This window comes from Ictalurus punctatus, unplaced genomic scaffold, assembly GCF_001660625.3.
Source record: "Ictalurus punctatus breed USDA103 unplaced genomic scaffold, Coco_2.0 Super-Scaffold_100046, whole genome shotgun sequence".
NCBI classification, from domain to species: domain Eukaryota; kingdom Metazoa; phylum Chordata; class Actinopteri; order Siluriformes; family Ictaluridae; genus Ictalurus; species Ictalurus punctatus.
Window position 1 is genome coordinate 1,886,524 of NW_026521087.1, and position 12,148 is coordinate 1,898,671.

The window sequence follows — 12,148 nt, forward strand, 5'->3', positions numbered from 1 at the left end:
AAAAAAAAAGCAAGGGTGGTAAGGGACTCGGCAAAGGAGGCGCTAAGCGTCACCGCAAGGTGCTTCGCGATAATATCCAGGGAATCACCAAGCCGGCTATTCGCCGTCTGGCTCGGCGTGGTGGTGTAAAGCGTATTTCTGGTCTGATCTATGAAGAGACTCGCGGTGTGCTGAAAGTGTTCCTGGAGAACGTGATACGCGACGCCGTCACCTACACCGAGCATGCTAAGAGAAAGACCGTGACCGCCATGGATGTGGTGTACGCCCTGAAACGCCAGGGACGCACCCTGTACGGCTTCGGCGGTTAAACGCTCTAACACCGAACGACGCGAACACAACGGCTCTTTTAAGAGCCACCCACATGTCTAGAAAAAGAGCTCTTCCGTGGGGGGGAGGCTTTTTCTTTCGTGAAGCATAAGGCATCAAACGCTGTACAGCAGTAGCATAAGTGGTAGATCTATTTGTATTTTTTTGTAATAATTCTCTCTCTCTCTCTCTCTCTCTCTTTTATATGTATATATAACTCCGTATATTTTCAATATTGTATTATATATAATATTGTACAGTATACAATATTAGATACATATATATTAAATATTGTAACTTGTTTGATTAAAACAATTTAGATTTTAGTAGAAACTTCTATATTTCTCTTTCTCATACGCACGCATGCATGCATATATAAGAGAGAGAGAGAAAAGTGGGGAAGTCAAGTTTTTTCTGTTTTTTCAAGCATAAGGTATCAAACGCTCTACACAAGTAGTAAAAGTGATAGATAAGAACTGTCTGTGTACATAAAAAGAATTTATTTTTGTTTTTTTGCACATCTTTATTTTTTTTTTTATACATTTATATGCACAGTATTAAATATTATAACGTGTTTAAAATGAGTTACAAGACGGTTTTAGTAGAAACTTACTTCCGCATCTCTTTCTCTTTCTCTCTCTCTCTCTCTCTCTCTCTCTCTCTCTCTATATATATATATATATATATATATGTATGTGTGTGTGTGTGTATATATGTATATGTGTATAATTTTTTTCAAGCCAATTGTTTTTTCATAGTGCACGTTGCACTGTAAATACAACGGCGGGAAGGGAAACAAAGCGTAGCGGAGGAGGGAGGAGCAGTAGGAGGCGCCATGCAGGAGGAGGTATCGAATTTTGGCCAATCAAAAAAAGGTGACTTGTGTGGACGTCATTAGCATGTGGGTCTGTAAATAGAGCGGGCGCGAGGCGGGCGTTAGTCATTTTCTGTTCGTTTATTCGACAAGTAGCATCATGCCCGATCCAGCCAAGACCGCGCCCAAGAAGGGATCAAAGAAAGCCGTGACCAAGACGGCCGGCAAAGGAGGCAAGAAGCGCAGAAAGTCCAGGAAGGAGAGCTACGCCATCTACGTGTACAAGGTCCTGAAGCAAGTGCACCCTGATACCGGCATCTCATCCAAGGCCATGGGCATCATGAACTCCTTCGTGAATGATATTTTTGAGCGCATCGCCGGTGAGTCTTCTCGTCTGGCTCATTACAACAAGCGTTCCACTATCACCTCCAGGGAGATCCAGACCGCCGTGCGCCTGTTGCTTCCCGGCGAGCTGGCCAAGCACGCCGTGTCCGAGGGCACAAAGGCCGTCACCAAGTACACCAGCTCCAAGTGAAGCGCGTTACCGCCGTCTTCATCAACCCAACGGCTCTTTTAAGAGCCACCCACTTTTCATACAAAGAGCAATCTATTTTCTTTCGCTTTCTCTCTTGCTCTGTGTGTGTGTGTGTGTGTGAGTGAGAGAGAGAGAGGGGGGGCACTTCTGAAGTGCTGCTCTCCCACGAATGTTCAGGCTTTTGGGTAATTCTAGCAGTCTGATAAATGCAGAGATGAGTAAATCTCAACAGGGTTGTAGCACGGTTTCTCGGGCTTGTATAATCTGAGCAATGCAAAATGGGGTTTTAGCAGCACAAAGTTATTCATATTAAGACTAGCAACAGGAAGTAACTGAAAATGGTATTCTAGTAACACATAGAAATTCAAACTAAGGTTCTAGAAGCACGTAAAAGTTCTAAATACTGTTGTAGTAACATGTAGTCATTCAAAACAGTGTTCCAGCAGCACGAAGTCATTCAAAAGAATGCTCTAGCAGCATAGAATACAACACACACACACACACACACACACACAAGGCAATAGCGGAGTTGGGATAAAGGGCATTAGGGTGACTGTGTTTTGTTAGGGTCAGGGAGGAATCCGACCGAGCTAAAGAGGAGGAGGCCGGATGGGCTGGCTGGTGCTAACTAGGCGTGCCTGTTTGGCCCGGGACTACAAGAGCGGAGCGGAGCGCTGCGTACGAGTGGTGAAGCCCTGACACTGGCAAAGACAGAACGAGTCTTGTGACCTACACCTATAATCACATTTTCTTGTTGGACATGCTTTCTCCCCTACAACTAACAATGTCTTACTCTTGCCTTTGCTGCTCTGTTCAGCTCTTCCTACTTTCCTACTGACTGTTTCCCACCCACCTAGTCAACTTTTATTCAACATTTGTTCTTTTCATCTAGACTTTAAATTTATCTACTCTTCACCATCTATTCATATGCTTTCAGTTTGAATGAAAGTGATACTTATATGTTTCTACTAAAACCGTCTTCTAACTCGTTTCACACATTAAATAATATTTAATACAGTGGACATTATATATGTATATGTGTATATATATATATATATATGAGAGAGAGAATATCCACAAATAGGGAAGAAGATTTCAAAGATGAGGTCATGTCTACAATCATTAAATTACAAAAACAATTATCATGGACGGGACAAAAGGGATGATGGATGAAATGTATGTATGATGTAATAGCTCTTGCCCTAAAATCCGCTATTTTACAGACACAGCTCATTACTGTGCATTGTATTGTTCGGACATAACCACAATTAACGGCTCATCTATAAAAACAAACATTATGTAATACTCATAGGACTATATTTATCATGAAAATGCAAAATAAATAACCAACCTTTCTAATGTTGATAAAAATAGAAAGCCGTGCACTTCATTTACACACACATACATATATACAAACATTATTATTACTGTTCCTTCTCTCTCTCTGTACCACGTTCTAATACTTAAACTGCCCAAGAAAGAAAATTTGCTGTTTTGTGAGACGAGGAAGTGGCTCTTAAAAGAGCCTTTGTGTTTATTAGACGGAGTTGTGGTTTAAGCGCGTTCTCCGCGAATACGGCGGGCCAGCTGAATATCCTTGGGCATGATGGTCACTCTCTTGGCGTGGATAGCGCACAGATTGGTGTCCTCGAACAGACCGACCAGGTATGCCTCGCTCGCCTCCTGCAGGGCCATGACGGCCGAGCTCTGGAAACGCAAGTCGGTCTTGAAGTCCTGAGCGATTTCTCGCACCAGGCGCTGGAAGGGCAGCTTGCGGATAAGCAGCTCAGTAGACTTCTGATAACGACGGATCTCCCTCAGAGCCACGGTGCCGGGCCTGTAACGGTGAGGCTTCTTCACGCCGCCGGTAGCCGGCGCACTCTTGCGAGCAGCCTTAGTAGCGAGCTGCTTCCTTGGCGCCTTGCCACCGGTGGACTTACGGGCGGTCTGCTTGGTTCTTGCCATAGTGTCGAGCTCTGCGCTTCACGGATAGAAAAACAGAATAAACGGCGCGCTCGAACGCGGCCTTTTTAAGCCATGACGCCGCCCTGCGCTGATTGGGCATCTCGAACGCGCTCGTCTGCTATTCGATAGAACGTTTTACGTCACCTGTTGACTATTGGACCGTCTTCTCTGCCTCCGTTCGAAACACAAGACGCCCGCCACAATTCTATTGGCGCGCTCTCTGCTTTGTTCATTAGGAACACACACAACGCCGTCACAAACCATTTTCACTCCTCAGACTTCATTTAACCAGCACGCTAACTGCTATTATAGTTCTTATAGTCATTACTTAAATATGGTATCAAATCATGACTAGAAAATTATCGAGTCCTTTTTTATTTATAAATATGCTGTCTTAGAAGTGCACTTTCACCCCTTAGATTTCATTTAAGCAACAGGCTAACTACCACTATTATTATTATTAATAAACGTGCTGACTTCAGTAGAAAAACGGGTGTAAAAACTGCACTTTTGAAGCAGATGGTGGCTCTTAAAAGAGCCTTTGGGTACTGACAAAGCAGCGGTGGACGAGTTTACTTGGTCTTGACGGCCTTCTCGGTCTTTTTAGGCAGAAGCACAGCCTGAATGTTGGGTAGCACACCACCTTGAGCGATGGTTACTCCGCCAAGCAGTTTGTTCAGCTCCTCGTCGTTACGCACGGCGAGCTGCAAGTGGCGGGGAATGATACGAGTCTTCTTATTATCACGGGCGGCGTTACCGGCCAACTCCAGGATCTCAGCGGTCAGATACTCCAACACTGCGGCCAGGTAGACCGGAGCGCCGGCACCGACGCGCTCGGCATAGTTGCCTTTACGCAGAAGCCTGTGCACACGTCCCACGGGGAACTGAAGTCCAGCCCTGGATGAACGAGTCTTGGCTTTAGCTCTAGCCTTTCCGCCGGTTTTTCCTCTGCCACTCATCTTGATGCTCAGATCTGTTCTAACAACAACTCCGAAATGAATGTTACACCCTGAGCTCTCCGTGATATAGACAAAACGGCCACTCTCTTATTCGCTAAGAACGAAGTGGCGCATTAGCCAATCATAAACAGGCCGTCGAATTCCAGCGTCAACCCTCCCACCCCTGTTTGTGCGTGTGTGGGTGAGAGAGAGAGCGAGCGCGCGAATGAAAACAGACAGAAGGGAATATTCATACAAAAGCACGAAGTAACAACTATATACTGAATTTATTTATTCTCATCATTAACATTGATTTATTATGTATCAATATGTTATCCTACATATTCTGTGATCGTTTTGGAGATCAGGAATGACGTTTAGGAATCACGATCAGGATTCTATCCTACTGTACTAAAATCAGCATCAGCTTGTGGCTATGTTCACATGATATGTAGTAGATATGTGTATCCGTACTATTGTATGTTTCTAACGTGTATTGCTTTGATTCCATAAAGCTTGACTGAAAATGAATTGTCGCTCTTTAAAGGAAAATATGGGTGGCTCTTAAAAGAGCCGTTTAAGGAACAAAAGCATGAAAGAAACAAAAGTCTTTACTTCTTTTTGGGTGCTGCCTTCTTCGCCTTTGCCGCTTTAGGCTTTGTGGTCTTGGGCTTGACAGCTTTCGCTTTCTTGGGGCTCTTGGCTGCCTTTTTAGGGGTCGCGGGCTTTTTCACCTTCTTCGGGCTCTTGGTGGCTTTCTTTGCCGCGGCTGTGGGCTTCTTCGCCTTCTTAGGAGATTTCTTGGCCGCGGCGGCGGGTTTCTTGGCCGCTACCTTCTTGGGCTTCTTAGTAGCGGCGGGCTTTTTGGCGGCGGGCTTTTTCGCTTTGGGCGCGGCTTTCGTTACGGGCTTCTTGGCTTCGGTCTGCTTCTTGTTCAGCTTGAAAGAGCCAGACGCGCCGGTCCCTTTGGTCTGCACTAGAGTGCCTTTAGTCACGAGACCCTTAACAGCGATCTTGACGCGGGAATTGTTCTTCTCCACATCGTATCCGCCGGCAGCCAGCGCTTTCTTCAGAGCAGCGAGAGACACGCCGCTCCTCTCCTTAGACGAGGAAACGGCTTTGACGATCAGCTCGCCGACGCTAGGGCCGGCTTTTTTTGCTCTCGAAGCTGCTTTCTTCTTGGGCGCTTTGGCCGGCGCGGCGGCGGGAGCGGGTGCGACTTCTGCCATCTCTCTTGGAACTACGTAGAATACACGAGTTGTACACTGTACGTTAGTGTGTAATACAGGACGATCCTCCGGGCCGGGCTTAAAAACAGATATGAGAGCGTTGTAGACTCAACTCGGGCGCCACTGAATGAATGCACGGACGCGGCGCGCGCTCAGATGTGTTTTCTCATGGCATTTCTCGGTGAAAATCCCACTCGCAAGACGAGATTCAAAACGTTGAAGCACACGCTGAGCGAGGACGGGCTTTCTAGTTTCTCCCGTGGCCCGGCCTGGCCGGCTAGAGAGCAACAGTCTTGTGCAGCGGACATGAAAAGGCGCGGCGCGCGTTGTACTCAAGCCGGCGGGCTGCGCATTTCGTGCGATGTGGTGTGTAAAAACCGGCGAAAAGCAGGCACGGCCGTCGTATGCGTTCTGGGCCGAGTTAAAGAGGAGCCTTGTGAACGAGCCTGATGTCTTTGCAGCTGTCGAGTGGTGTGTGTAGTATCGGAAGCAGAGCGCGTTGGGGGCCGTGTAAAGCACAGCGCGCCTGACTATAGGCTCCGCTATAGCCTTGTGTGTGTGTGTGTGTGTGTTGTATTCCATGCTGCTAGAACATTCTTTTGAATGACTTTGCGCTAATGTCACATTAGCTCGAATGACTAGGTGCTACTACAACAGTATTTAGAATTATTATGCGCTTCTTGAACCTTAGTTCGAATGACTACGTGCTACTACAACAGTTAGAACAGAGATGGTGATTTTTGATTTGGCCCGCCATGCCATATGTGGGGGGGGATTTGATTGATGCTGATCTTCATTTCTAATTTAATTTTTTTATTAATTTTAATTTTGAGCTACAAAAATGTAAATTGAAATTAAATGTAGAGAATAAGAATTAGAATTTTATTTAATGTACATGCGTACTTCAAGGCCAGCATGCATTGCGACAGTCAACAAACAGGTAATAATGGAGAGATCCAGGCACTGGCACACAGACAAGAGGAAATTTTAAAAGATTTGGCAAGTTGACTTTTTATTTACTGAAATCAATTCAAAGGCACTGTGTCTAGTTTGCAAGCAGTCAGTTGCTGTTTTGAAAGAGTACAAAATCCGTCATTATGAAACAAAATGTTCTTCAGCTTTCTCAAAGGACAGCGGCGAGGCATGAAAACAGAAGGCTAACGAGCTGCTTGCTAAACTTCGATCTGAGCAGAGCGCGCTGCTATGTCCTTCATCAGCTCAAGAAAGTGCCACACGGGCCAGCTATCAGATTTCTTGTATTTTACATCAAGAACAGCTATGTGCCCAATCCATCGGGCTTGTGGACGTGATGCCGTCAAAATTGTGAATGATATACGCTCCAAGGCGCTCTCTCACCTGCAGTTCAAGGTACTGTTGGATGAGATGGATGCACAATATGGTGATGTGTTGTACCACCAGGAGGTTAGATGGCTGAGCAGAGGAAAAGTTCTCAGGAGATTTTTTGATCTGCGTGATGAGATCAGAGCTTTTCAGGAAAGCAAGATTGGTAGTATTCAAGAGCCCATGGATAAGAAATGGCTTTCTGACCTGGCTTTCCTGGTGGACGTCACAGAGCTGCTCAATGTTTTAAATGTTCAGTTCCAGAGAAAAGACCAGATTATCACCCAGCTTTTTTTATCACGTCAGATTATACAAGCCCGAGAAACCATGCTAAAAATTTTAGCTTCAGAGTAAAGAGGATAAAGCAGTTTCAAAGGAGAAGTTTACACAACAGTCCCATTCATAGAGAAACAAGCTATTCTTCGACTGAGCAAACTTTGCATGGTCGCTATCATTCATTAACACGGCTAGCATGCTAGAAATCACTTGCTCACTTTCATTCAAACTGAAAGCATATGAATAGATGGTGAAGAGTAGATAAATTTAAAGTCTAGATGAAAAGAACAAATGTTGAATAAAAGTTGACTAGGTGGGTGGGAAACAGTCAGTAGGAAAGTAGGAAGAGCTGAACAGAGCAGCAAAGGCAAGAGTAAGACATTGTTAGTTGTAGGGGAGAAAGCATGTCCAACAAGAAAATGTGATTATAGGTGTAGGTCAGAAGACTCGTTCTGTCTTTGCCAGTGTCAGGGCTTCACCACTCGTACGCAGCGCTCCGCTCCGCTCTTGTAGTCCCGGGCCAAACAGGCACGCCTAGTTAGCACCAGCCAGCCCATCCGGCCTCCTCCTCTTTAGCTCGGTCGGATTCCTCCCTGACCCTAACAAAACACAGTCACCCTAATGCCCTTTATCCCAACTCCGCTATTGCCTTGTGTGTGTGTGTGTGTGTGTGTGTGTGTTGTATTCTATGCTGCTAGAGCATTCTTTTGAATGACTTCGTGCTGCTGGAACACTGTTTTGAATGACTACATGTTACTACAACAGTATTTAGAACTTTTACGTGCTTCTAGAACCTTAGTTTGAATTTCTATGTGTTACTAGAATACCATTTTCAGTTACTTCCTGTTGCTAGTCTTAATATGAATAACTTTGTGCTGCTAAAACCCCATTTTGCATTGCTCAGATTATACAAGCCCGAGAAACCGTGCTACAACCCTGTTGAGATTTACTCATCTCTGCATTTATCAGACTGCTAGAATTACCCAAAAGCCTGAACATTCGTGGGAGAGCAGCACTTCAGAAGTGCCCCCCCTCTCTCTCTCTCACTCACACACACACACACACACACACACACAGAGCAAGAGAGAAAGCGAAAGAAAATAGATTGCTCTTTGTATGAAAAGTGGGTGGCTCTTAAAAGAGCCGTTGGGTTGATGAAGACGGCGGTAACGCGCTTCACTTGGAGCTGGTGTACTTGGTGACGGCCTTTGTGCCCTCGGACACGGCGTGCTTGGCCAGCTCGCCGGGAAGCAACAGGCGCACGGCGGTCTGGATCTCCCTGGAGGTGATAGTGGAACGCTTGTTGTAATGAGCCAGACGAGAAGACTCACCGGCGATGCGCTCAAAAATATCATTCACGAAGGAGTTCATGATGCCCATGGCCTTGGATGAGATGCCGGTATCAGGGTGCACTTGCTTCAGGACCTTGTACACGTAGATGGCGTAGCTCTCCTTCCTGGACTTTCTGCGCTTCTTGCCTCCTTTGCCGGCCGTCTTGGTCACGGCTTTCTTTGATCCCTTCTTGGGCGCGGTCTTGGCTGGATCGGGCATGATGCTACTTGTCGAATAAACGAACAGAAAATGACTAACGCCCGCCTCGCGCCCGCTCTATTTACAGACCCACATGCTAATGACGTCCACACAAGTCACCTTTTTTTGATTGGCCAAAATTCGATACCTCCTCCTGCATGGCGCCTCCTACTGCTCCTCCCTCCTCCGCTACGCTTTGTTTCCCTTCCCGCCGTTGTATTTACAGTGCAACGTGCACTATGAAAAAACAATTGGCTTGAAAAAAATTATACACATATACATATATACACACACACACACACACATATATACATATATATATATATATATATATATATATATAGAGAGAGAGAGAGAGAGAGAGAGAGAGAAAGAGAAAGAGATGCGGAAGTAAGTTTCTACTAAAACCGTCTTGTAACTCATTTTAAACACGTTATAATATTTAATACTGTGCATATAAATGTATAAAAAAAAAAATAAAGATGTGCAAAAAAACAAAAATAAATTCTTTTTATGTACACAGACAGTTCTTATCTATCACTTTTACTACTTGTGTAGAGCGTTTGATACCTTATGCTTGAAAAAACAGAAAAAACTTGACTTCCCCACTTTTCTCTCTCTCTCTTATATATGCATGCATGCGTGCGTATGAGAAAGAGAAATATAGAAGTTTCTACTAAAATCTAAATTGTTTTAATCAAACAAGTTACAATATTTAATATATATGTATCTAATATTGTATACTGTACAATATTATATATAATACAATATTGAAAATATACGGAGTTATATATACATATAAAAGAGAGAGAGAGAGAGAGAGAGAGAATTATTACAAAAAAATACAAATAGATCTACCACTTATGCTACTGCTGTACAGCGTTTGATGCCTTATGCTTCACGAAAGAAAAAGCCTCCCCCCCACGGAAGAGCTCTTTTTCTAGACATGTGGGTGGCTCTTAAAAGAGCCGTTGTGTTCGCGTCGTTCGGTGTTAGAGCGTTTAACCGCCGAAGCCGTACAGGGTGCGTCCCTGGCGTTTCAGGGCGTACACCACATCCATGGCGGTCACGGTCTTTCTCTTAGCATGCTCGGTGTAGGTGACGGCGTCGCGGATCACGTTCTCCAGGAACACTTTCAGCACACCGCGAGTCTCTTCATAGATCAGACCAGAAATACGCTTTACACCACCACGCCGAGCCAGACGGCGAATAGCCGGCTTGGTGATTCCCTGGATATTATCGCGAAGCACCTTGCGGTGACGCTTAGCGCCTCCTTTGCCGAGTCCCTTACCACCCTTGCTTTTTTTTTTTTTTTTTTAATGAGTTTTATTGAAATTATACAAAATTTACAATCTTACACAAGTCATATTCAGAAAGAAAGGGAGAGAAAAAACTTACATAGTCAAAGTACAATTACACGCAAATATTGTCCCACACTGAAGAGTCTTTAAACCAAGATGTGCTGCTTTTAAGTCTTCTTAGCTCTTTTTGAATGTCCTTGAATACAACATCACTGGATATAAACGTTTGATTTATAGTCATTCTGGACCTTGTTTTCCAGAGTTTAGATTTAGTCAAACATATTATGAACCAAATGAAGTCATGCTGAGTCTTGCTACAATTTTCTTTAAAAATGCCATAGAAAATTGAGTTCATATTTATTTCTATATTGAGACCAATGATTTTTAATTTAGCCCATGTTTCTTTAGCGCGATAACACTCTAACAGGAAATGTTCGAGTGTTTCCTCTTCATTACAATTAGGCATCGGGCATTTACTGGTTTTTACAAAACAGCTCCATTTTACAACCGCTCTTACTGGGAGCCTTCTTACAGCGACTAACCAAGTTGTATCTCTCAGGTGTTCAGATAGGATTTTATTCTGTAAATTTTGGAGACATTCTTTGTTTTGGTCTTCCTCCAAATTCCTGAAAGCCACAGGGTTACTATAAACTCGATCAACAATTAAAAGATATATTTCTTTGCTCGAGTCTTTCACCCAATCGATGTTTAGATCTTTAAATTTGTTAGTGAAGTCGGAAAACATCAGTTTATAATACGGAATACCTTTCCTCGATGGACCTTTTTTAGATTTCCAGTTAGAGATGTTCCCTATCCATTCGGTTTGCCTGGCAATACCACTCGCGATGATTTTGCACACTGCTATTTTAGTTTTTAAGGATATATCGACAGCCCCAAGGCCTCCCAGTTCCCTTCTCTTAAAAAGGAGCTCACGTTTTGTAACCTCACGAGTCGTATCCCATATGAAATTACAGCATATTTTATGAAGTCTTTTTACCCAAACTTCTGTCGGAGGTAAGATGCATGATAAAAACAGTATTTTTGATAATAGAAAAGTTTTAATAATATTTATTCTAGTTTTATAACTTAGATTACATGATTTCCATTTATCAATTTCATCTTGTATTATTTCTTCTTTTTTTGACCAGTTATGGTCGACACAGCCATTATTATCTATATATATACCTAAAACCTTTAATTGCTGAACTTCTGGGACATCTATGGGAAATTTGTTTTTTTCATTTCCAATCCAGACACATTCCGTTTTAGCTTTATTTAAGGAGGCTCCAGAGACTTGCTCATACTCGCTAAAATATTCAAAGATGATGTCTAGTTCTTGTTTAGATTTCACAAATACAGTTATGTCATCAGCATAAGCAGAGATCACGACTCTGTTCTTTCCTATTTGAAGACCTTTAAGTCTATGATCATCTTGGATTTTTTGTACAAGTGGGTTTATAGATAAAATATATAGGGCTGCACTCAGAGGGCACCCTTGCTTTACACCCCGCATAACTTCAAATGGTTCAGTCAAAGAACCGTTAACATTTACTTCAACCGTCGATTTAACATAAAGGCATTTAATCATGTTTATGAAATTTTCAGGGAATTGATACAGTTTTAAAATCTCCCACAAATAGTCTCTTGAGATATAATCAAATGCTTTTCTTTGGTCCAAAGCCACAATGTAAAAACTGTCACCATTTTTATCAAAAACTAGTTCTCTTAATGTGTTCAAGTTGTCCCACATAAATCTTCCCTTTATTGCACATGTTTGTTGTTTAGCTATTATTACATCCAAATAGTCACTCATCCTGTTCATAATGGTCTTTGCAAAAATCTTATAATCGACATTCATTAGGGTGAGATGTCTCCAGTTGTTGATATCACACATTTCACCCTTTTTATACAAC

General features: G+C 43.3%; 5 protein-coding genes across 5 annotated transcripts; 1 reads left to right on the top strand and 4 right to left on the bottom strand.

Moving 5' to 3' along the window:
* The first annotated feature begins 1,017 nt into the window (after positions 1–1,017).
* Positions 1,018–1,676, top strand: LOC128628763 (histone H2B-like). Its single transcript, XM_053678604.1, has one exon. The coding sequence runs from the start codon at positions 1,281–1,283 to the stop codon at positions 1,653–1,655; it is 375 nt and encodes a 124-aa protein (XP_053534579.1). The 5' UTR covers positions 1,018–1,280; the 3' UTR covers positions 1,656–1,676.
* Positions 1,677–3,162: 1,486 nt separating this feature from the next.
* LOC128630004 (histone H3) lies at positions 3,163–3,640 on the bottom strand. Its single transcript, XM_053678584.1, has one exon. The coding sequence runs from the start codon at positions 3,618–3,620 to the stop codon at positions 3,210–3,212; it is 411 nt and encodes a 136-aa protein (XP_053534559.1). The 5' UTR covers positions 3,621–3,640; the 3' UTR covers positions 3,163–3,209.
* A 527-nt stretch (positions 3,641–4,167) lies between these two features.
* On the bottom strand, positions 4,168–4,688 carry LOC128630012 (histone H2A). Its single transcript, XM_053678592.1, has one exon. The coding sequence runs from the start codon at positions 4,577–4,579 to the stop codon at positions 4,193–4,195; it is 387 nt and encodes a 128-aa protein (XP_053534567.1). The 5' UTR covers positions 4,580–4,688; the 3' UTR covers positions 4,168–4,192.
* A 161-nt stretch (positions 4,689–4,849) lies between these two features.
* On the bottom strand, positions 4,850–6,437 carry LOC128629992 (histone H1-like). Its single transcript, XM_053678569.1, has one exon. The coding sequence runs from the start codon at positions 5,785–5,787 to the stop codon at positions 5,170–5,172; it is 618 nt and encodes a 205-aa protein (XP_053534544.1). The 5' UTR covers positions 5,788–6,437; the 3' UTR covers positions 4,850–5,169.
* Positions 6,438–8,559: 2,122 nt separating this feature from the next.
* Positions 8,560–9,219, bottom strand: LOC128630023 (histone H2B-like). The gene has a single exon (XM_053678603.1). The coding sequence runs from the start codon at positions 8,953–8,955 to the stop codon at positions 8,581–8,583; it is 375 nt and encodes a 124-aa protein (XP_053534578.1). The 5' UTR covers positions 8,956–9,219; the 3' UTR covers positions 8,560–8,580.
* Positions 9,220–12,148: the final 2,929 nt, after the last annotated feature.